Genomic DNA, 26,202 nt, shown 5'->3' with positions numbered 1-26,202 from the left:
TCTGTCGGTCGCATGGGCTTAGGGACATAGAGGTGTCCAAGAGAATGACATCACTCAACAAGGTCACAGGACCGAAGCTAGAGACAACCCCAACCTGACGGCTGAGCTGAGAGACATGGGATTGGAACAGAGAGTGGAGCTGAGGTACATGGAGGCCAAACTGACAGCCGGTGAGATGGAGGAACTGAAGAGAGAATGCCAACCAGTACTGTATGTATCCAATGCAGTGATTCTGTTGCTGGAGAAAGGAGACGTGGTCTCCATACACCGGGACTCGGTATGTTTATTGAAATCAGCCTGTCTTCAGTGGCTTCCTGCTGTTTCCTATGTGATGGGAACACCATATCTGAGGTTTAACTGATTTCGGTGGAAGTCACATTGAAACTCTAAGTGCATTCCTGAATTTGGCAATAAAGGCTTTTTAAAATCACTCTCTCTTCTTCACATAAACATACAACGAAGTGTGGACTAACCCACAATGGTCATAACCAATTAAGGCTAACTGTCATCTTTGATCCAATGTGTGATGTCGTCACAGTGAGTAACAAGCATATCTGGTAGTGATCTCTGATCTCTGCTATATCCAATTTTATTTAAATACAGTCAGCTCAGGAAGTAAACTGACATTCCAATTACATTATTTCTCAGTGCTTGCTACTCACTGTGACATCAATACTTTTCAAATTGTATTATATATATACATACAGTGCCTTGCGAAAGTATTCGGCCCCCTTGAACTTTGCGACCTTTTGCCACATTTCAGGCTTCAAACATAAAGATATAAAACTGTATTTTTTTGTGAAGAATCAACAACAAGTGGGACACAATCATGAAGTGGAACGACATTTATTGGATATTTCAAACTTTAACAAATCAAAAACTGAAAAATTGGGCGTGCAAAATTATTCAGCCCCTTTACTTTCAGTGTAGCAAACTCTCTCCAGAAGTTCAGTGAGGATCTCTGAATGATCCAATGTTGACCTAAATGACTAATGATGATAAATACAATCCACCTGTGTGTAATCAAGTCTCCGTATAAATGCACCTGCACTGTGATAGTCTCAGAGGTCCGTTAAAAGCGCAGAGAGCATCATGAAGAACAAGGAACACACCAGGCAGGTCCGAGATACTGTTGTGAAGAAGTTTAAAGCCGGATTTGGGTACAAAAAGATTTCCCAAGCTTTAAACATCCCAAGGAGCACTGTGCAAGCGATAATATTGAAATGGAAGGAGTATCAGACCACTGCAAATCTACCAAGACCTGGCCGTCCCTCTAAACTTTCAGCTCATACAAGGAGAAGACTGATCAGAGATGCAGCCAAGAGGCCCATGATCACTCTGGATGAACTGCAGAGATCTACAGCTGAGGTGGGAGACTCTGTCCATAGGACAACAATCAGTCGTATATTGCACAAATCTGGCCTTTATGGAAGAGTGGCAAGAAGAAAGACATTTCTTAAAGATATCCATAAAAAGTGTTGTTTAAAGTTTGCCACAAGCCACCTGGGAGACACACCAAACATGTGGAAGAAGGTGCTCTGGTCAGATGAAACCAAAATTGAACTTTTTGGCAACAATGCAAAACGTTATGTTTGGCGTAAAAGCAACACAGCTCATCACCCTGAACACTCCATTCCCACTGTCAAACATGGTGGTGGCAGCATCATGGTTTGGGCCTGCTTTTCTTCAGCAGGGACAGGGAAGATGGTTAAAATTGATGGGAAGATGGATGGAGCCAAATACAGGACCATTCTGGAAGAAAACCTGATGGAGTCTGCAAAAGACCTGAGACTGGGACGGAGATTTGTCTTCCAACAAGACAATGATCCAAAACATAAAGCAAAATCTATAATGGAATGGTTCAAAAATAAACATATCCAGGTGTTAGAATGGCCAAGTCAAAGTCCAGACCTGAATCCAATCGAGAATCTGTGGAAAGAACTGAAAACTGCTGTTCACAAATGCTCTCCATCCAACCTCACTGGGCTCGAGCTGTTTTGCAAGGAGGAATGGGAAAAAATTTCAGTCTCTCGATGTGCAAAACTGATAGAGACATACCCCAGCAAAAGGTGGCGCTACAAAGTATTAATTTAAAGGGGCTGAATAATTTTGCACGCCCAATTTTTCAGTTTTTGATTTGTTAAAAAAGTTTGAAATATCCAATAAATGTCGTTCCACTTCAGGATTGTGTCCCACTTGTTGTTGATTCTTCACAAAAAAAATACAGTTTTATATCTTTATGTTTGAAGCTTGAAATGTGTCAAAGGGTCGCAAAGTTCAAGGGGGCCGAATACTTTCACAAGGCACTGTATATATATATATATTTTGGGGGGGATTTTGAATTTTTGTTTACTTCCTGTATTGGCTGAATTTAAATGGAATTTACCACAACCCTGGATATCGCATTTCACTCTGTCCTATGTGGCATTCCCCATTCACTGCGAGTACACTGATATGCTAACCAGCTAATGAATAGATCCTGTCAATGGGTCTCTCTGCTCAGGAAGGAGAACTCCTCAGTTGAATATCTTCTAGTTGTTGATGTACACGCACTTTTAGAGGGAAAAAAGGAGGAGGAACAGAGGGAAAGGCACGTATGGACACACACACACCTTCCCGCCTGCCTGAGACTCCCTTTAGAAATCTTTTTCTTCTATCGTTTTCTTCTGCATTCCTCCTCCGATCATCATAAATATTTTTGCGTTTTCATCGTATCAGTTTCTATGAGGAAAGGAAGGGAGAGAGGAAGGCATTTTTTTTTTGGGGGGGTCCTACAACAGGGATGCCCAATCTCACCTTGCGGACCCACATGGGCATGTGGTGTGTGGAGGGGGACCGGTGGTGCAGGTTGAGGACCACCACACTGAGGATGACTGAGACGGTGACCAGGATCATGGTGAACATGAGGTAGTTGACAATGATGGGGACACCCAGGGAGGTCTCGGGGACCTTGTCAGCCAGCAGCAGCAGGAACACAGTCAGGGTGAGCAGAACATTGATGGACAGACCCATCTTCTCACCTGGAGAGAGAAAGGAGGACACACAGAGAGATGAATAGATGAACAACATACAGAACAAATATTTTACACATAGGTTAGAGATGACACACACACACGAGCGAGAGATCTATATATACACACACTGACATACAGAATTGATATTATACGATTTAGATATGGATACACACACACACTTTCTTTCCCCCACACACACCCCATCTCCTCCACCCTCCTCCCGTCCCCAGTTGCTACCAACACAGAGGACACACAGCGCGAGTCCTCCCGTGGTCAGGTTAATGCGGTGCACAGCGGATATATAAAGCCTAATAGGTTATTAACAGAGGAATTATCCCCCTTTAAATAATTTGTAACATGTCCTTAGTCTGGCCTACTGAGCTTGTGTGTGCAAACGAACGTGCGTGTGTGTAGTTAGTGAGAGGAAGGGAGAAGACAAAGGGGATTGATTCTGTGTGTTAACAGTAGCTGGCCCATTATGTAATCCATCAGCTAATGACTTGTAATGGGGGGGATTTCATCTAACATTCCCCTTCTGGGGAGGCAGGGAGCCCTAAAATAGGCATATCATCAAAATCAATCAATTGCAGCACATTTTTGGATTCATTCAGCGGTTTTAACCTGATTAAGCACAATACCATTTTGAAATTTTATGTTGAAAGTTCCATTTATATTCCTAAAATGTATGTGGAAAACTGTTGCTGTCACCGCTTCCTGTTGACAAGACATATTGATAAAAAGCCCAATGTCAAAACACAGTTTTAAAGTGTCAAAAATCAATAGCCAATATTCAGAAACAGTTTGTGATATATTGAAAATCTCAACATAAAATGTACAATCTACACACACATGTGCAACAATAGTAATCAAATTACTTATCAAATTACCGAGCACCTTGTAAAGTGCACACGCACCAAAAACCCTGTTGCTTTGACAAGTGGCAATAAATCACTCATCGATTGAAACCAACTAAAGAAACTCACATGGAAACTGGATATATTTTTACATCAGTTGTTAGAGGACTACCTGCAGAACACAGTCCATTCAGCTACATTATGGAACGTAGCATACTGATACTGGGGTCACCAAAACAGAAAGAGAAGTGCAACACTGTTTTGTCAATCACTCATTGATTATCACGTTGAAATCAATAACGCAAGAGGGGAGAGTAAGTTCCACATCCTGATAAAAGTAACACAGCTCAAAAACCCACACGGAATCTGGGAATAATGGGTACATCACTGGTTAGAGGACACTTTGTGGAAGACGGCTAGCTCCATTTTGAAGTGTTGCATTTTGATTCAAGTGGGTCGCCAACACCATAAGTGTAACGCAATCCTTTTTTTATGAATCCCTTCCATGGATATCACGCTGAAATCGATAGAACAGGGGGCAAACGTTTAAACTGACACCATTCAAAAGCCACACGGAAACTTAATAACCTACACATGATTGGTTAGATGAGAACTTGTAGAAGGCTTATATCTACAGTTGAAGTCGGAAGTTTACATACACTTAGGTTGGAGTCATTAAAACTAATTTAGACAAGCAAATTTCTTGTTAACAAACTATAGTTTTGGGAAGTCAGTTAGGACCTCTACCTTGTGCGTAACACAAGTAATTTTTCTAACAATTGTTTACAGACAGATTATTTCACTGTATCACAATTCCAGTGGGTCAGAAGTTTACATACACTAAGTTGACTGTGCCTTTAACTTCACTAGGGTAGGGGGCAGCATTTGGAATTTTTGATGAAAAGCGTGCCCAAATTAAACTGACTGCAACTCGTCCCAGAAGATTTGGATAGAAACACTAAAATAATGTCTGTGAGTATAACAGAACTGATATGGCAGTTCACGAGCTCTATGGCTTCCTCAACATGTGACCAGTCTTTAGGCATTGTTTCAGGCTTTTACTCTGAAAAATTAGGGAGATACAGCACTTTCAATCAGTGACCAGTGGAAATCTCCATTCATCAGCTATGCGCCCTGATCGTGAACGCACCTTTCTTGTTTCTCCTTTCCTATTGACGAAGCTTTTGTCCAGTTGAAATATTTATTATTTATGACAAAAACAACCGGAGGATTGATTTTAAACATAGTTTGGCATGTTTCTACTAACTTTTATTGTACTTTTTAAAAACCTTTCATCTGGAATTAGTGCACGCCGGATTACTGGACAAAAAGCGAACAAATAGGAGGTTTTTGCTCATAAAGAGGGACATTATCGAACAAAACAAACATTTATTGTCTAACATGGAGACCTGGGAGTGCCACCAGATGATCAAAGTTAAGTGATTAATTTGAATGCTATCTGTGACTTTTGTGACACCTCTCCTTGTTTGGAAAATGGCTGTATGGGTTTCTGTAGCTAGGAGCTATCCTAACATAATCACAAAGTGTGCTTTTGCCGTAAAGCATTTTTAAAAATCTGACTCAGCGGTTGCATTAAGGAGAAGTTTATCTATAATTACATGCTTAACACTTGTATCGTTTATCAATGTTTATGATGAGTATTTCTGTTATTTGATGTGGCTCTCTGGACTTTCACCGGATGTTTGTTTGAGAATGCATTTCGGACCATAACGCGCCAATGTAAACTGAGATTTTTGGATATAAATATGAACTTTATCGAACAAAACATACATGCATTTTGTAACATGAAGTCCTATGAGTGCCATCTGATGAAGATCATCAAAGGTTAGTGATGAATTTAATCTCTATTTCTGCTTTTTGTGACTCCTCTCTTTGGCTGGATGGCTGTGTTTTTCTGTGATTAGGTAGGGACCCAACATAATCGTTTGGGTGTGCTTTCGCAGTAAATCCGTTTTGAAATCGGACACTGGTTGGATTTACAAGAAGTTTATCTTTAAAATGGTGGATAATACTTGTATGTTTGAGGAATTTTAATTATGGGATTTCTGTTGTTTTGAATTTGGTGCCATGCAATTTCACTGTCTGTTTTCGAGGTGGGACGCTAGCGTTAAACAGCTTGGAGGTTAAACAGCTTGGAAAATTCCAGAAAATGTCATTGCTCAAGAAGTTTCTGGTAGGTTAATTGACATCATTTGAGTCAATTGGAGGTGTACCTGTGGATGTATTTCAAGGCCTACCTTCAAACTCAGTGACTCTTTGCTTGACATCATGGGAAAATCAATAGAAATCAGCCAAGACCTCAGAAAAAAATTGTAGACCTCCACAAGTCTGGTTGATCCTTGGGAGCAATTTCCAAACGCCTGAAGGTACCACGTTCATCTGTACAAACAACAGTACGCAAGTATAAACACCATGGGACCACGCAGCCATCATACCACTCAGGAAAGAGACGCGTTCTGTCTCCTAGAGATGAACGTACTTTGGTGCAAAAAGTGCAAATCAATCCCAGAACAGCAAAGGACCTTACTTCCAAAGTTGTGGCAAAATGGCTTAAGGACAACAAAGTCAAGTTATTGGAGTGGCCATCACAAAGCTCTGACCTCAATCCTATAGAAAATGTGTGGGCAGAACTGAAAAAGTGTGTGTGAGCAAGGAGGCCTACAAATCTGACTCAGTTACACCAGCTCTGTCAGGAGGAATGGGCCAAAATTCACCCAACTTATTGTGGAAAGCTTGTAGAAGGCTACCCAAATCGTTTTACCAAGTTAAACAATTTAAAGGCAATGCTACCAAATACTAATTGAGTGTATGTAAACTTCTGACCCACTGGGAATGTGATGAAAGAAATAAAAGCTGAAATGAATTTCACATTTTAAAAATAAAGTGGTGATCCTAACTGACCTACGACAGGGAATTTTTACTAGGATTAAATGTCAGGAATTGTGAAAAACTGAGTTTAAATGTATTTGGCTAAGGTGTACGTAAATTTCCAATTTCAACTGTATATTTTGGAATGACGGGTGTTGATTTCGGGAGGCTGCCATCACAGAGCAGGAACCATAACCCTTTTTCTGTTAACTTCAAGGAATCACGACCCGTCATAAGATATCAACACCGGCAACGGTTGGCTGCCATTTAAGTGATAGTCTGACTGTCAAATCAGTGAATTGGTATGTGGTCAGCAACTTTTACAGAGAGACCGACCCACATTGTCAGTGCCATTTGAGAAAGAGAATTACAGCTGCGTTTTAAGTCGCATATACTTCTCACCAATTTAACCATCTAGAGATAAAATAAAAACAGGCCCTCTATAGAGAGCTGAACAGAGACAGAGAGAAAGAGACTGTCTTTACATACAGAGCCACAGGGACCCGTGCTTACACGTATCCTTGTACTGTCTGTGTGTTGTGCTGCTACGCTACAGTGCTATCACAGTGTGGCCAAAGAACCCCCTCCAACCCTCTCTCTCCAACCCCTCCTACAGAAGCCTTGGGTCCATAAAGAGAAACATGTTCACAGGTAGGTGGGTTGTAACGAGCTTTTTTAGTGTTGAAGTGTGTGTGTGCTTGCGTGTGTCTTGGAGCCTGAAGGAACATTCTGTGCTCGTGGTCACCCATGAGAGGTTGTGTGTGTGTAGGAAGATGAAGGTCATAGGAAAAACACACCATTTCTGCACAATGAGAGACTCTGTGATAGTTAGCCTGGTCTTCCACTGTGCCATAATATACATTAGAAATTGGGTGGTTCAAGCACTGAATGCTGATTGGCTGAAAGACGTGATATTAGACTGTATACCATGGGTATAACAAAACATTTATTTTTACTGCTCTAATTATGTTGGTAACCAGTTTATAATAGCAATAAGGCACCTCGGGGTTTGTGATATGTGGCCAATGTACCACGGCTAAAGTCTGTGTCCAGGCACTCCGCATTGTGCGCAAGAGAAGCCCTTAGCCGTGGTATATTGGCCATATACCACATCACCTCGTAGCTTATTGCTTAAGAATGCCAGACCCGTAGCTCTCATGTCTGTAGCCATGAAGTGCTTTGAAAGGCTGGTAATGGCACACATTAACACCATTATCCCAGAAACCCTAGACCCACTCCAATTTGCATACCGCTCAAACAGATCCACAGATGATGCAATCTGTATTGCACTCCACACTGCCCTTTCCCACCTGGACAAAGGGAACACCTACGTGAGAATGCTTTTTATTGACTACAGCTCAGCGTTCAACACCATAGTGCCCTTGGGACTAAACGCCTCCCTCTGCAACTGGATCCTGGACTTCCTGACGGGCCGCCCCCAGGTGGTGAGGGTAGGTAGCAACACATCTGCCACGCTGATCCTCAACACTGGAGCCCCTCAGGGGTGCGTGCTCAGTCCCCTCCTGTACTCCCTGTTCACCCATGACTGCATGGCCAGGCACGACTCCAACACCATCATTAAGTATGCAGATGACAACAGTGTTAGGCCTGAACACTGAGACAGCCTATAGGGAGGTGGTCAGAGGCCTGGCCGGGCGGTGCCAGAATAACAACCTCTCCCTCAACGTGATCAAGACAAAGGAGATGATTGTGGACTACAGGAAAAGGAGGACCGAGCATGTCCCCATTCTCATCGACGGGGCTTTAGTGGAGCTTGTTGAGAGTTTCAAGTTCCTTGGTGTCCACATCGCCAACAAACTAGAATGGTCCAAACACACCAAGACAGTAGTGAAGAGGGCACGACAAAATCTATTCCCCCTCAGGAAACTGAAAAGATTTGGCATGGGTCCTCAGATCCTCAAAAAGGTTTTACAGCTGCAAAATCCAGAGCATCCTGACTGGTTGTATCACTGCCTGGTACGGCAACTGTTCAGCCTCTGACCGCAAGGCACTACAGAGGGTAGTGCGTACAGCCCAGTACATCACTGGTGCCAAGCTCCCCGCCATCCAGGACCTCTATACCAGGCGGTGTCAGAGGAAGGCCCTAAAAATTGTCAAAGACCCCAGCTACCCCAGTCATAGACTGTTCTCTCTGCTACCACTTGGCAAGCGGTACCAAAGCACCAAGTCTAGGACCAAAAGGCTTCAACAGTTTTTACCCCTAAGCCATAAGATTCCTGAACAGGTAATCTAATGGCTACCAGGACTATTTGCATTGTGTCTCTCCCCCCCCAACCCGTTTTACACTGCTGCTACTCTCTGTTTATCATCTATGCATAGTCACTTTAACTATACCTACATGTACATGTACATATTACCTCAATTAGCCCAACTAACCGGTGCCCCTGCACAATGACTCTGTACCGGTACCACCTGTTTATAACCTCGTTACTGTTATTTTCACCGTTTTTTATTTTATTTCTTTACATAGGTATTATGTAAAACAATAGAGATTTTTTAAACTTAAATTGCACTGTTGGTTAGGGCTTGTAAGTAAGCATTTCACTGTAAGGTCTACACCGGTTGTATTCAGCGCACGTGACAAATAAACTTTGACTTGATTTAACAGACAGTTTTATTTGACTTATGGGTGGTCCCAGTACCCTGGCGCTACAAGTACCATGCTCTACCAACTGAGCTTCAGTTGGACCATACTACAACAGCAGGCTATTTTTAAAACATGTATTACCGATCTATATGGTTCTATAAATGAACACTAATGTATTTATATAATCTGTTCAACCTACTATTAAATACCGGCAATCCTGTTTTAGGATGCATATCATGATGAACACGGCAATATCAACATAGACATCCACATACTCCTTAAATGTATTCATTTCACTCATTCTATAACACACTCTTCTCTCTGCTATATTAGAAGGAGTTGCACCTAATGTCTGTCTTGCATTACACCCCTAATAGTTAAGGTTAGTATTAGAGGAGTGTCAAGGCTAGGGTTATGATTAGGGTCGATGAGGCTAAACTGATGTGTGGTGAGTTCTCTGGTACATAAATCCATTATTATTACACTGATCCTAGACCTGTGCTATCTCACCAGCGTCGGGCGGCAGGTAGAAGTTGAAGATGGCTATGCAGGTAAGGAGGATACATGGGATGATGATGTTGAAGACATAGTAGAGAGGCTTCCTCTCGATGATCAGGTAGAAGGTGATGTCTTCATACAGGTCCTCACGGATCTCATTCTTCCTGCTGGGCTGGTGGCGGATGTACCATTCACCACTCTCTGGGGACAGTGGGTGTTTGGTAACATAATGAAAACGTATCCAAAACAAAGTCTTTTTTTAAGTGAACATACACAGCAATGAAGATTGTTTTAATCATCAGTGTTCTAATCTCTTCTCTAGCCCTGGTCTCAAATAGTGTTTGTGTTCTTTTAACACACACATTCGATTGTTTCCATTGTGCCAGCGGGACAACTCCATCTAAGTGCAGCTGGAGTAGTTGCACGTTTGTGCGAGCGTGCGTCCCCTCGTGTCCTCACCACTGAAGCCCCCGTCGTATTGGATCTCTTTGATCTCGTTGCCCTGGTCATCCAGAGCGTGCTGCAGGTCCACCTCTGATGAGTCGTAGGTGTAAGACTTGAACACCATGGTGCAGTTCTGCCAGTCAAATGGGAAGTATGTCACCTGGACACATGAAACAGGAAGAGGGGATGTTAGGGTCACGGCTAGAAGGGATCCAGCTTTGTCAAATTAACGTCAGATGTAACTTTTGGTAGCAGGTTAGGATAACTTATGCAGCAGGTTAGGATCATTTACATAGCAGGTTAGGAGAATTAGGTTGGGGTTAGTTTGACAAAAGGATCCCTTCTAGCCATGACCGTGTGATGACAAAAAGAGAGAACAGACACACAGAGAGGGTAAAAGTAACCGCAACAAGCGTGTGTGTTTATATGCATGTGTGTCTGCGCGCATGAATGTGTGCGCACCTGCATTCAGTGTGTGTGTGTGTGTCAGTGTTTCCGCTGCAGTCACTTAGCTGTGGTGCCGCGCCACGTCAAAAATCATTGCCGACAACGACCCCAAAATATGGAACATGAAAGAAGAAACGCTTTCTGCCGAGGTGCACTTTGAAGATGCTAGAACTCTCCATATTTACTTTTCCTCTGCAAACAAAACAAGTAATGAATAGAAAAATCAGACAACCTCAGAACAGATCTATTTACCTACTGTAGTTGGCACGTTGTTGGTTGTTCTACGCAGCAGAAATATTCCTCTCCAGGTGCATTCAAGTGCCATAGGGAGGGGATCCCAGCTTTCCATTCCAACTTTATTAATTTCTCAACTCCTAAATATGCACGAATTGCACCATTTTAAACAGCGGCATAGTTAAGCACCTTACTGCTATGCAATTGCACATGGAAGAGTATAATATAGTACAACACGGGTCAATTGTAGGGTAACTTGGGGTAAAACGCCACCCTACCTCAAGATCATTTTTCTGGAGTGACTTAAATTGTGATGAGACAGAATATGTTTGTTGTTGGGCAAGAGTAGTGGCAAGCAGGGAAAGTGTTGGGGGGGGGTGACAAGTGGTTTCTGTGAGAAGTACAGGCATGTTTTACCCAGGCGGGGGTTACCCCAAGTTACCCTAACAGGTAGACCTATATTATATTCACTGTGCTCATGCAAGTTATTTGGGACATGAAATGAATCAATAGGATGCTAACTAGTTAAAGGATGCAGATGGGCAACCCCATGCTTCAGCCAATTCATTTATAGCCACTATGCTACATCAGTTGGGCTGTGATAATGCTTATACCTGATAATATGGACCCTGCATGGTCCAATATGTTACAATTAATCATTTCTGGAGGTGAAAATCATATTTTAAATGGAGTATGATGTCCTTTTAAAAAGTCACCAGAAAGGAGTTTCTCAGTCCTTCTACATAATAATGGCGGGGGCACCTACTGCTACACAATTTTTACCCCTTTTTCTCCCCAATTTCATGATATCCAATTTGGTAGTTACAGTCTTGTTGCTGCATCTGGGGGGCAAAGGTGCTTCTTGACACAATGCCCGCTTAACCCGGAAGCCAGCTGCACCAATGCGTTGGAGGAAACACCGTACACCTGGCGACCGTGTCAGGTGTATTACGCCCAGCCCGCCACAGGAGTCGCTAGTGTGCGATGAGACAAGGACATCGCTGCCGGCCAAACCCTCCACTAACCCGGACGACGCTGGGCCAATTGTGCGCCGCCCCATGGGTCTCCCGGTTGCGGCCGGCTGCGACAGAGCCTGGACTCGAACCAGGATCTCTAGTGGCACAGCTAGCACTGCAGCGCCTTAGACCGCTGTGCCACTCGGGAGGCCTGCTACACATCTTTAAGGAAACACTGGTGTGTGTGTGTGTCTTCGCATCCATGTATGAATGTGTGCGCACCTGCATTCGGTGTGTGTGTGTACGTCCATGTGTGTGCATGTGTGTCACCTTGACCCCACAGGAACTACAGAAGAGGGCAGGGGGAGACCAGGTCACCCTCCCACTACTATAGGCCTGGACAGCAACATGGAGGGCCACATCAAACACACCATCATTACTGCAGAGAGAGAGGGCGGGGGGGTGGGGGGAGGTGCAGAGAGAGCGACAGAAAAAGAGACAAAGAGAGAGACAGAAAAATACCATTCTCACTGTAGATTAAGTATCCTGTCTAAAGGGCTGTAAGAAATAAGCTTGCAGTTCCAATTAAACTCATAATGCCAAGATACAACAGAGACATCACCACAATTAGACCGGCAGATTGAGCACGCAGTACTGCAGTCTACACGGCATGGTTTTATAGGCTTGGCAATATGCTATTGAAAGCTCGTCCTTATGGCTAGGGCCCCTCTAAAACCCTCTCCCTGTTTTCAGAGGTAATATGAGAAACATTGAGCACCCTCTCTCTCACACACACACACAGACGAGTGCACACACTTGCACGCACACACACACAAACAGGTGGAGCTAAACTCTTGTAAAAAAGGGTTCCAAAAGGGTTCTTTAGCTGTCCCCATAGCAGAACCCTTTTTGGTTTTAGTTACAACCCTTTTTGGTTCCAGGTAGAACCCTCTGTGGAAAGGGTTCTACGTGGAACCCAAAGGAGTTCTACCTGGTACCAAAAAGGTTCTACCTGGAACCAAAAAGGGCTCTGCTATGGGGACAGCCGAAGAACGTTTTTAGGTTCTACGTAGATCGCACCTTTTTTTCTAAGAGTGTTGGAGAGTGTGTGTGTGTGCTTGCATGTGCGTCCAGCTCCACTCCCCACTCCTCTGTGGTTCTGTGTGAGTAGGTTCCCAGCTGGAGCGTTGTCTGAGCGGTGCGGTGCCACTGGCTCTGTTATTGGGGAGCCGCGCTGCCTAATTGCCTATAAAGCAGTGATGAATGAATGGAGCAGAGGGGATATTTACAGCACAGTTAATGGGAGCCTCCACACTCACTGAGCGAGTGTGTGTGTGTGTGTACGCTGTCCTGACTGACCCATCCAGGTTCTGCCAAAACTATTGCAGTTAACTTAAAAGACATGGTGTTGAATGATAATGGCCAGGAGCAGAAGCCATCAAAATAGCCAATATTCTCAAAAAAGCTTTTGGACCCAACCCTTAGCTTTTTAGTATCTAAATGACTGAGACCACTAACATTATGTTATTCATTTTGGAATTGGAATGTCAGTATACTTCCTGAATTTAAAAATGGACACCCGGATAACAATATATACCATTTCAAATATGCTTTTATCCCAAAGTGGCTTTTGTATGGGTGGCCCCAGCGGGAATCAAACCCATGTCCCTGCTGTTGCTAGTGCAATGCTCTACCAACTGAGCTACACTGGAGGAATAACAGGTTCTTACTTGTTGATGAGGACGATGTCAGGCAGCCAGACCTTCCCAGCAGGAAGTCGCATCACCTCGATCCCGTCATTGTCTTTAGGTTTCCAGGAGAGACGGTGGTCTGTCCACTCCTGATATCACAGCGATGTGTGTGTGTGTGTGTGTGAGACAGACAGACAGACAGAGGAATTGTTCATGTTGGGTGTAAGTTTCAATGATTTAAAACAGATGGAAATATCCCGAGAAAGACAGGACAGAAAAAAGGAGGGAAAAATGTAAGCGGGAGAAACAGAGAGAGACGGAAGAGATGACTTTCTGATTTCAAATCTAACCACTTCATCATTTGATCAATTTATTTCACATTTTCCAGCTAGTGTCATTAACTATAGGGAGCACAATATTGCGGTGCATTTGGCCATGAATAATATCAATAACATTTGCATAAGTTTTTCATTTTGCATAAACTGTGTATTATTATTTCAAGTGTTCTCACTGGGTGCATGATTTGTATTGCGGTGTTGTGTGTGTTGACATTTTAGCTTTATAAAGCCCTGCTGATGCACGGAGAAATGTTTTACATGCAAATAAAGTTATTGAATTGGAGCCTGGGTCAAGGTAGAGTGAATAGTAACATTAAAGAAAGAGAGAAAGAGAGAGAGAGAGCGAGAGAGAGAGAGAGAGAGCACAGTTTGTACACACACTTACCAGGTTCATGATAACAATTGTGCTCATCTCTTCTGCTTTCATGTTCTAGGGAGAAAGAGCACACAGTAAGGTTGTGGTGCATTATGGGAAGGCCCTCCCCTACAAGACAGTGTGGATGTCTGCACTCCTTCTCTCTCTATACCTGAAACCAGAGAGGGGTAATGTTTGGAAACAGGGGTACAGTGGGGATAAAAGGGGATAAAAGGGGTGAGTTGTTGGGGTGGTACAGTACGTAGAAGTCACCTAACTACAGATTCAAGGTCAGATATTTTTTTTTATCTCCCTAATGATTATGATTAGAATGCCGGTTGGGTAATCTGATTTTAGATCTGTGGTGAAAAGCAGCAGTGAATGGGGTTGGAGTGATTGTCTCTGACCAGGGGCACATAGTTGCACTGAGCACAGAGAACCGACCGGCCAGGCGCTGCTATTTAAAACCTGCAGAGGAATGTCAGCTAGCTAGACAGCTGTCCTGACCTAGCAGAGAGAGGAAAGGAGATGAGAGGGGGAGAGGGAGGGGTCTAGCTAGACAGCTGTCCTGACCTCGCAGAGAGAGGAAAGGAGATGAGAGGGGGAGAGAGGGGATCTAGCTAGACAGCTGTCCTGACCTAGCAGAGAGAGGAGAGAAGAAGAGGGGTGGGGGTGGGAAGGAGGGGTGAACCATGTAACTCTCCCTCTATCACCTGATCTCTACATAGGGCTATCACTTACTCATTCACTTCCTGTAACACTTTGGATGTGTCATGTTCACTGGTATGTTGATGGAATGTTGCCAGTAACGTAGTGGTTAGTTGTTTGTGTGTGAGTGCGTGTGTGTGTGTTGCGGCACCCCTTACCAGGCTGACGAAGGAGGAGAGGATCATGCCAATCCGGACCACCACCTTGGCGCCAGGTGAGGCCGTAGGGCGAACCTTCAGGTTGTAGTTCTTGAACAGGGCTTTCATCAGCTGCTTCTCCCCCTCCGACGCACCTGAAGGGGGAGGGAGGGAGGATGGGACCATAGAATGACATAAAATGCAATAATATAGTATACAGTTGAAGACGGAAGTTTACATACACTTAGGTTGGAGTCATTAAAACTCTTTTTCAACCACTCCACAAATTTCTTGTTAACAAACTACAGTTTTGGCAAGTCGTTACATTACTTTGTGCATGACACAAGTCATTTTTCCAAAAATTGTTTCCAGACAGATTATTTCACCATCACAATTCCAGTGGGTCAGAAGTTTACATACACCAAATTGACTGTGCCTTTAAATAGCTTGGAAAATTCCAGAAAATGATGTCATGGCTTTAGAAACTTCTGATAGGCTAATTGACATCATTTGAGTCAGGTGGAGGTGTATTTCAAGGCCTACCTTCAAACTCAGTGCCTCTTTGCTTGACATCATGGGGAAATCAGCTAAGACCTCAGAAAAAAATTGTAGAACTTCACAAGTCTGGTTCATCCTTGGGAGCAATTTACAAATGCCTGAAGGTACCAGGTTCATCTGTACAACAATAGTACGCAAGTAAAAACACCATGGGACCACGCAGCCGTCATACCGCTCAGCATGGAGACGCATTCTGTCTCCTAGAGAAACGTACTTTGGTTCAAAAAGTAGAAATCAATCCCAGAACAACAGCAAAGGACCTTGTGAAGATGCTGGAGGAAACAGGTACAAAAGTTTCTTTATCCACAGTAAAACGAGTCCAATATCGACATAACCTGAAAGGCTGCTCAGCAAGGAAGAAGCCACTGCTCCAAAACCGGATTACGGATAGCAACTGCACATGGGGACAAATATCTTACTTTTTGGAGAAATGTGCTCTGGTCTGATGAAACAAAAATAGAACTGTTTGGCCATAATGACCATCGTTATGTTTGGAGGAAAAAGGGGGAGGCTTGCAAGCCGAAGAACACCATCCCAACTGTGAAACACGGGGCTGGAAGCATCATGTGGGGATGCTTTGCTACAGGAGGGACTGGTGCACTTCACAAAATAGATAGCATCATGAGGGAGGAAAAGTATGTGGATATATTGAAGCAACATCAAGACATCAGTCAGGAAGTTAAAGCTTGGTCGCAAATGGGTCTTCCAAATGGACAATGACCCCAAACATACTTCCAAAGTTGTGTAAAATGGCTTAAGGACAACAAAGTTAAAAGGTATTGGAGTGACCATCACAAAGCCCTGATCTCAATCCTATAGAAAGGTTGTGGGCAGAACTGAAAAAGTGTGTGCGAGCAAGGAGGCCTACAAAACTGACTCAGTTACACCAGCTCTGTCAGGAAGAATGGGCCAAAATTCACCCAACTTATTGTGGGAAGCTTGTGGAAGGCTACCCGAACCATTTGACCCAAATTAAACAATTTAAAGGCAATGCTTCCAAATACTAATTGCGTGTATGTAAACTTCTGACCCACTGGGAATGTGATGAAAGGAATAAAAGCCGAAATAAATCATACTCTACTATTATTCTGACTTTTCACATTCTTAAAATAAAGTGGTCATCCTAACTTTTTACTAGGATTAAATGTCAGGAATTGTGAAAAACTGAGTTTAAATGTATTTGGCTAAGGTGTATGTAAACGTCAGACTTCAATTGTATCTGGATTGGTTAATTGATTGTGCTGGAATATAAGCCTATACTTTGGTGGCTCGTCAGGAACAGCCACTCCTGGCATAAAGCATGTTGTGGAACAGTGCATCCTTAACCTTCTGCACCTCACTCCTCTGAAATATTCTTATACATTTTTTGTCTACCAAAAAAGAGACATACAAATAATATTTGAAATCCTTGCCATTGCAACAGACAAGCTCAATCAAGTGCAGCTGAAGTGTTTGAAAAGATTTCAAATCTGAATTGAACCCAGGTCTGGAGAGAGTGCAAGCCGCTGTATAACCAGCCCGGTGGCCTTGTAAGCGTCTAACCCTTAGCCCCGCCAAACTGTCCAATATTGCCGCAGGGTAGCACTTCCATGCATAACTACTGTTTTCCCCTCTTCCTCTGAAGGTTTCACAGCATTTATAAAATGGCCAGCTTTGGAGGCAGCAGCATTCATCATGTGGCCCTACGAACCAGTTGCCCAGCAGGTCCGCCTCTGACAGGGACAAATTACAGCCATCACACAACCAGGCACCTCCATTAGCCAAGCACAGGAAGGGACAGACCGATGGGGAGTTGGGAGGGACTCAGACAGTTAAGCATTTAGTGCCTTTACCTCTCCCATTTAGGCTACACCACGTAGGCCTCGAAATCAGGTAGGATGTGTGAGTAGAACTTATTTGGAATAAAAGTATACACCAGATTTCTATGTGAGCTCATGACAAAGGCCACAGTCACTTGTTATTCAGTGGCCTTTTAACTGTACAGAAATGATAGATAGATAGATAGGATAGATAGCTGAGAGTAGAGGCAGTAATGAGTCCTTCTGTATAGATGCCAGATGCCACGCACACACCTCCCCTCAAACGAAATACAGACAGCTGGGTGGTAAAAAACCCCAGAAGAAATAGAAGAAAGAAATTACTTTTTTTTTTTTTAAACCACCATTATGGACCTCTCCTAATTATAAAACTCAACCATACTGATATGATCTGGTGTGGTTTCTCCTGGGGAGTTTCTGAAGACAGGATTCCCTGTCAGGATTTCACATTGGAAATAGGTTGTGACTCATATGCAGGCAGTAGCCGAGGCCTAAATAATGCAGTTGGTCTGTTTTTTTTTGCTCCAAGTACTTCTCCTATTGATATATCTTGTAATAATCTTGTAATTTAAATCATATCTGTATGATGTCATCACGTCAGACTGATTTTATGGTTCACTCACTGCTTGAGTTGCGCAAAACTGCATAGTAAAGTGCATGTTTTAGGGGAACGCGCATAAAAATAGCCGGACCATCAACACTTGACAACAATTGAAATAAGTAGTTATTTTCAAACTACATCGACCGTGAGTTACCATACCGCCACAACTCTGTTTCTGAAGTCCCACTTACCTCCCACCGCGTATAGGCCACACAAGCAACATAACAGCAGGAGCAAGTCCAGGGCCCTCATGTCGACCCACAAACCGACAGGCCTTCAAAACAGTGAGTATTTATACTCTTTTACACGACAATTATCAGTTATTATACAGTTTGTGCGGTGTAGTTCCTCGGTCTCCGTGTAAATCCAGAGTGTTGCTGTCTGTCAGTCAGGCAGCTCGAGTTAACTGCTGTCTGCTCAAATTACCTCCACGTGAGCGGGGGCACTGTGTCCACGGGGAGAGACCGTAGACGACTTGCACTGGAGACGCGCGGATTTGATTCAGATTCTCATATAAAGTACCAGTCAAACGTTTGGACACACCTCATTCAAGTGTTTTTCTTTATTTTTACTATGTTCTACATTGTAGAATAATAGTGAAGACATCAAAACTATGAAATAACACATGGAATCATGTAGTAACAAAAAAAGTGTTCAATGAGATTCTTCAAAGTAGCCACCCTTTGCCTTGATGACAGCTTTGCATACTCTTGGCATTCTGTCAACCAACTTCACCTGGAATGCTTTTCCAACAGTCTTGAAGGAGTTCCCACATATGCTGAGCATTTGTTTGCTGTTTTTCCTTCACTCTGCGGTCCAACTCATCCTAAACCATCTCAATTGGGTTGAAGTCGGGTGATTGTGGAGGTGAGGTCATCTGATGCAGCAATCCATCACTCTCCTTCTTGGTGAAATAGCCCTTACACAGCTTGTAGGTGTGATGGGTCTTTGTCCTGTTGAAAAACAAATGATAGTCCCACTAAGCGCAAACCAGATGGGATGGCGTATTGCTTCAGAATGCTGTGGTAGCCATGCTGGTTAAGTGTGCCTTGAATTCTAAATAAATCACTGACGGTGTCACCAGCAAAGCACCATCACGCCTCCTCCTCCATGCTTCACAGTGGGAAGCACACATGTAGAGATCATCCGTTCACCTACTCTGTGTCTCACAAAGACACAGCGGTTGGAACCAGAAATCTGACATTTGGACTCATCTGACCAAAGGACAGATATCCACCGGTCTAATGTCTATTGCTCGTGTGTCTTGGCCCAAGCAAGTCTCTTCTTCTCATTGGTGTCCTTTGGTATTGGTTTCTTTGCAGCAATTCAACAATGAAGGCCTGATTCACACAGTCTCCTCTGAACAGTTGATGTTGAGATGTGTCTGTTACATGACCTCTGTGAAGCATTTATTTGGGCTACAGTCTCTGAGTCTGGTAACTCTAATGAACTTATCCTCTGCCTCCTCTGAGGTAACTCTGGGTCTTCCTTTCCTGTGTTGGTCCTCATGAGAGCATGTTTCATCATAGCGCTTGATGGTTTTTGAAACTGCACTTGAAGGAACTTTCAAAGTTCTTGACATTTTCTGAATTGACTGTCTTAATGTAATGATGGACTAATGGTGGACTGTTGTTTCTCTTTGCTTTTTTTGAGCTGTTCTTGCTATAATATGGACTTGGTCTTTTACCAAATAGGGCTATCTTCTGTATACCAGCCCTACCTTATCACAACTGATTGGCTCAAATAAATTAAGAAGGAAAGTAATTACACAAATGAGCGTTTAACAATGCACACCTGTTAATTGAAATGCATTCCAAATAGAGGTCGACCGATTATGATTTTTCAACGCCGATGCCGATTATTGGATGACCAAAAAAAGCAGATGCCGATTTGTTTTAAATTTATTTGTAATAATGACAATTACAACAATACTGAATGAACACATATTTTAACTTAATATAATACATCAATAAAATCAATGTAGCCTAAAAATAATGAAACATGTTCAATTTGGTTTAAATAATGCAAAAACAAAGTGTTGGAGAAGAAAGTAAAAGTGCAATATGTGCCATGTAAGAAAGCTAACGTTTAAGTTCCTTGCTCAGAACATGAGAACATATGAAAGCCGGTGGTTCCTTTTAACATGAGTCTTCAATATTCCCAGGTAAGAAGTTTTAGGTTGTAGTATTGTAGTTGTAGTTATTATAGGAATTATAGGACTATTTCCCTCTATACCATTTGTATTTCATTAACCTTTGACTATTGGATGTTCTCATAGGCACTTTAGGATTGCCAGTGTAACAGTATAGCTTCCGTCCCTCTCCTCGCTCCTCCCTGGGCTTGAACCAGGAACACAACGACAACAGCCACCCTCGAAGCAGCGTTACCCATGCAGAGCAAGGGGAACAACCACTCCAAGTCTGAGAGCGAGTGACGTTTGAAACGCTATTAGCGCGCACCCCGCTAACTAGCTAGCCATTTCACATCGGTTACACCAGCCTCATCTCGGGAATTGATAGGCTTGAAGTCATAAACAGCGCAATGCTTGACGCACAACGAAGAGCTGCTGGCAAAACGCACAAAAGGGCTGTTTGAATGAATGCTTACGAGCCTGCTGCTGCCTACCACCGCTCAGTCAGACGCTTGTATGCTCAGTCAGATTATATGCAACGCAGGACACGCTAGATAAACTAGTAATATCATCAACCATGTGTAGTTAACTAGTGATTATGATTGATTGATTGTTTTTTATAAGATAAGTTTAATGCTAGCTAGCAACTCACCTTGGCTTAGTGCATTTGTGTAACAGGCAGTCTCCTTGTGGAGTGCAACGAGAGGTTGCAAGATTGGTTCCCCCGAGCTGACAAGGTGAAAATCTGTCGTTCTGCCCCTGAACGAGGCAGTTAACCCACCGTTCCTAGGACGTCATTGAAAATAAGAATGTGTTCTTAACTGACTTGCCTAGTTAAATAAAGATGAAAGAAATCGGTGTCCAAAAATACCGATTTCCGATTGTTATCAAAACTTGAAATCGGCCCGAATTAATCGGCCATTCCGATTTAATCGGTCGACCTCTATTTCCAAGTGACTACCTCATGAAGCTGGTTGAGAGAATTCCAACAGTGTGCAAAGATGTCATCAAGGCAAAGGGTGTCTACATTGAAGAATCTCAAATAGAAAATATATTTTGATTTGTTAAACACTTTTTTTGGTTACCACATGATTCCATATGTGTTATTTCATAGTTTTGATGTCTTCACTATTATTCTACAATGTAGAAAATAGTAAAAATAAAGAAATGCCCTTGAATGAGTAGGTGTGTCCAAACTTTTGACTGGTCCTTGCTGTCCCCAGTCCACCTGGCCATGCTGCTGCTCCAGTTTCAACTTCCACCTGACTGTGCTGCTGCTCCAGTTTCAACTGTTCTGCCTTATTATTATTCGACCATGCTGGTCATTTATGAACATTTGAACATCTTGGCCATGTTCTGTTATAATCTCCACCCGGCACAGCCAGAAGAGGACTGGCCACCCCACATAGCCTGGTTCCTCTCTAGGTTTCTTCCTAGGTTTTGGCCTTTCTAGGGAGTTTTTCCTAGCCACTGTGCTTCTACACCTGCATTGCTTGCTGTTTGGGGTTTTAAGCTGGGTTTCTGTACAGCACTTTGAGATATCAGCTGATGTACGAAGGGCTATATAAATAAATTTGATTTGATTTTGATACTGTATAATGTTAAACTTCTTTAGCCTACACATCCATATTCAGGGCATGACTGTGCTAGATTAGGGTATATCAAAACTTTTTCAATTGATTAAGGGATACATTCAAACTTACTTATCAATTTGATCCCTTACCTGTTTTTTTTTTTAAAGAGGAAGGTTATGTTCGAGGCTACAAGGTCGGGAATGCATAAAATTCTACAATTAAAATATTAAAGAAATAACAAGGGATGAGAGTTTGGGGTTTTATGGGGGAATATCATTTGAAGATGTATTTGAATCACTGCCAGCATAATTAGCCTATGTGGTTTCTGAAGTGTTTTGGCCAGAAGAGTAGTCCTCATAGCCCTAGTTATTAATGCAATGTACTTTTAGGTCATTAGTGAAAGTTATTCATAGGAATTACTCACTCTTATCTCTGCTATTAAACTAAAATATGATACAGAGATTTTAATAGTGATATTAATTATGCTGTTGAAGCTCTTGCATACTTAATGGCGCATTTCCATACAAGATTTACGCCAGTGTTTTCCCCAAAAGGCTCAGACTTGTCTTTTTCCATCTACTCAAGCACGCACCTGTGTCTCACTGGGCCATGGCTCCGGGAGACCTGCTCTCACTTGGGCCAAAGCCAGACCACTGGTACTTTTCACTAACTGTGAAATGTACACCTCACAAGCAGCCGTTTTGATTCTGCAGAGGTTGTTGACTCTGCTCTTCGCGAGTGTTTACTGTCAGCCCTAGCTATGGAAACACAATTTCACTAATATAACATAAGGGTGTATACACTAGTGTAACACTGGTGTTACAGTTGAACTCAACAGAGGACTTCTGAGGTGAAAGGCAGAGAATGGGTGACTCAAATAGCCTACAGTTAGGCAACGCGCATTAGCTGCCTGTCACTGTCAGGATAAAGATGCAATTGCATAAGTAGATGGATGGGCTGTCATCACAGAGAGTCATTGGCACATCTGAAAATATTGACGGATCATGCTTCTCTTTGAAATAAAGCCCGCTGTGCTGGGTCAATTTTGGCCGGCTGCGGTCGCACCGGACGCGGCATAATGCAGAGACAAAGCCCCGAAGGCACCCACAGCATATGCCGCCACCGATCCGCACTTCACGAGCACCCGTCGTGATGTCCCGGTATTTTATGATGCACTGTCAGTAGCATCTGGAGCCCCGCCAATTTAATTACCATAGAAGCTAACTATTAACAACTCTGCAACTGGTGTCAACTCAACACCCACGCTAGTCAAAAGTCAGTTTATAAAGCTTCCTTTTTGGTACTAACTCAAAGAAGGGGATTCATTTGTACCATCTTTTCACACCCGTCTTTCTTATCTCTTGAAGAATATCAAGTGGCCTAATACTGGGTTGCATCTGATGGCGAGGAGATATGGGAATCAGATTGTTCATCTATCAGATATGCTCAGCAATGATATCTTAATTAAGTAGTCATCAATGATATCTTATTTACGTAGTCATATGCACAAGTGAATGACCAGACATGAGTTATTTGTCAAACAGGATATAGCCTTGGTTATTTACGTAGTTGTAACAAGTATGAAAGAAAGCACAAAACACAATTTAAAGCAAATCCAGGAGACCAGTTTTTTTTTTTTTTTACAATCATACAAATATATTAGTTTTTATTCAATTATATCCAATAATATGCCTCCCTTGACATTGTGTAAGTTATTATAGAAATGAATACAGATCATATTGCAAATGCAGAGAAGACAAGGGTTCAAGGAGGTGTTTATGGGGAAAGGGAAGGGGAGAGTAAATAGAGGACTCCTTGACTTTCTTTTTTGATGTTTCCAGTAAATGTTGGACGCATGCATGCTTGTAGTACGGTCTGTCTGTGACCCTCTCTGCTGCTGTAGGCTATAGTGCTCAAATCAACCTTGGATAGATAGAACTTTATTGTCCCACCTCCCATTCCCTTCTTTTTTCCTGTCGTCCATGTTTATTTATAGTCTCATTGTTTTGTTACAAAAATAGTGTCATTGTGGCTTTTTAGTCAGCTGGAAGACTGATGCACTGTTTTTGCATTGGAAGACGAGAAAAAAAGTTATATGGAGATTTTCTTAAAATCCTTTTTGGGAAGACTTCATTATTATCATCATCACAATAACTTGGATCATCCATGCAATACAAAACTCTAGGGGCTCCAATGTACAAAGCAGACCACTTTGATTGATTGCAAAATCACACACGTGGGTTATACTGTGTGTGTGTGTGTGTGTGTGTGTGTGTGTGTGTGTGTGTGTGTGTGTGTGTGTGTGAGAGAGAGAGAGAGACGGTGAGCGAGCAGTGTACATGCTGCTGGAGAGCTAGTTAGATTCCTTTCAAGGTTCATAGGTCAGAGGTCATCCAGTTTGATTGTAGCCAAAAGGTGAATATCCTTCCTCCTTTGCACTCTGTCACTCAATAATATTTTACTTTTCTGTTTGTCTTTTAGTTTGCATTGTCGGGTTGATGTTCAATGTTGGGTGGGTGGCGCATGTCAGAGTCTGATTAGAAAATAAACAGGTTGAATAGAGACATACAGTCACTAAAAAGAACATTTTGTACAACAGTCACAATATCACAATATCCCCAACAACAATACCCCCACCGATGACAATCAATCAATCGCTGTCTTCACCAACAAGATCCCACTTTTTAAAACAGTAGTACATCTTCCCTTTAGCATAGTCAACGTACAATCACTATGCGAAGCCACTGTGTACAGTCATACTATAGTAGGCCTGGGCTCAAATTCTATTCTAAATCTTTCAAACAGTTTGAGTGTTTGTTTGCCCTAGTCTTCATGAAGTGCCCACTGGGAGGGGTTTGCACTCATACCAGTATTCTATTGGTTCCATTATGCCGGGCAAGCTCAATCAAGCCATGATAAAGTATTTGAAATGATTTCAAATAGTATTTGAACCCAGGTCTGGTATACAGTACCTCTGGGCAGCTCCCCAGCTTAGCTCTTATTTTAAAGGTGACCTCTGCAATTTACATCTGCACCAGCCCAGCCCGACTCCATGCAGAAGTGCTGTGTGTGCATTGCAGATGTGCTTCAGGAGAGCACTATACCTTTTAAAATGCAGCGTTACTCCAAGGTCTAATAGGATGGGGGATTGGAGATAGCTACGGGCCAGTGGTATTTTAGCATTAAACTCAGTGTTGAGTTGGGTCAGGGTTTTAAAAAATGAATATATATATATCTGAGAACGAGGCGGCTGGTTCATCTCTCTCTGTTTTTTTTGTGTCTATTTTCTACTGCATTGCAGATGTGGGGAGAAAGACTACACCCCAAAGGAGCACACACAGACATGTGACGGCAACCCCACTCACTCACAAACAAAACATTAGAAAAATAAAAAGATCTGACAAACAACACATTTCAGCTTTATATTTGCTAAGTCGTTAAACAATGAAGTTCGTTAATGTAGTTCACTGCTTTCCGCCCGAGGACTAGTAGCGCTCATTGATTTGGCTTCTCCACGTATTCCTCTCCTCATTCACACACCCTTATGCTGTCAGGAGCGCACACGGAGTGAACAGACACATTTCCACACTTAAAATACATGTACTGTAGACAGGCCGTACACAGAGATGGACACAGACAGACAGATGGGATGCAGAGGAGATGCGTGCGCACTGCCTTCAGGATGAAGGGAAGTTGTGTTCGGGAGACGGATCAATACAGGAAGCCTCTCTCCCTCTCCCTCTCTCTGTCTTTCTCTCTCCATCCCTCTCCCCCGAGTCCTCCGGAAGACCTAAACTGCAGTTCTCTCTTTCTCTGACTTGGGGAGAAATGGAGGATGAGAAGGCGGGAGAGACGGAGGGGAGGGAGAGAAGTCCCCCTGGGAACCAAGGGCAAACGGAGCGTGTGAAGTGTAGTCCTGCACAGAACCTCTAACGCTTAACCTTGTTTAATAACCATATCTGTCACAACACACACACATATTCGAACGGCCTTACACACACATACTTAAGCATGCACAAGCGTCCACCAGCTCTCTCCCACTTACACGGTCAGAATGAATGTATTAATGTCATGTCATACACGTTCTAAAGGGAGGCTGTTTTGCACGTGAAATCCTGGAGCAATTTATGGGGAGTTTAGCAGCTGTAAATCCAGCTCTTTATCTTTCTGATCCAATGTACAGTACCAGTCAAAAGTTTGGACACCCCTACTCATTCAAGGGTTTTTCTTTATTTTTTACTATTTTCTACGTTGTAGAATAAGAGTGAAGACATCAAAACTATGAAATAACACATATGGAATCATGTAGTAACCCAAAAAGTGTTAAAGAAATCAAAAATGTATTTTA

General features: G+C 42.8%; 1 protein-coding gene across 1 annotated transcript in view; it reads right to left on the bottom strand.

Annotated features, from left to right (window-relative positions):
- chrnb1 (cholinergic receptor, nicotinic, beta 1 (muscle)) overlaps positions 1-18,569 on the bottom strand; it is a 28,630-nt gene extending 10,061 nt beyond the window's left edge. Inside the window, exons 1-8 of the mRNA XM_042298272.1 lie at positions 18,341-18,569; positions 15,195-15,328; positions 14,359-14,403; positions 13,675-13,784; positions 12,275-12,383; positions 10,323-10,467; positions 9,876-10,064; positions 2,797-3,020 (exon numbers count right to left, since the gene is read on the bottom strand). Of these exons, the coding sequence (XP_042154206.1) occupies positions 2,797-3,020; positions 9,876-10,064; positions 10,323-10,467; positions 12,275-12,383; positions 13,675-13,784; positions 14,359-14,403; positions 15,195-15,328; positions 18,341-18,401 (1,017 nt within the window). The 5' untranslated portion in view covers positions 18,402-18,569. The remainder of the gene's footprint in view (positions 1-2,796; positions 3,021-9,875; positions 10,065-10,322; positions 10,468-12,274; positions 12,384-13,674; positions 13,785-14,358; positions 14,404-15,194; positions 15,329-18,340) is intronic.
- Positions 18,570-26,202: the final 7,633 nt, after the last annotated feature.

This window comes from Oncorhynchus tshawytscha, linkage group LG15, assembly GCF_018296145.1.
Source record: "Oncorhynchus tshawytscha isolate Ot180627B linkage group LG15, Otsh_v2.0, whole genome shotgun sequence".
NCBI lineage: Eukaryota > Metazoa > Chordata > Actinopteri > Salmoniformes > Salmonidae > Oncorhynchus > Oncorhynchus tshawytscha.
This window is presented reverse-complemented; position numbering and strand designations above follow the sequence as displayed.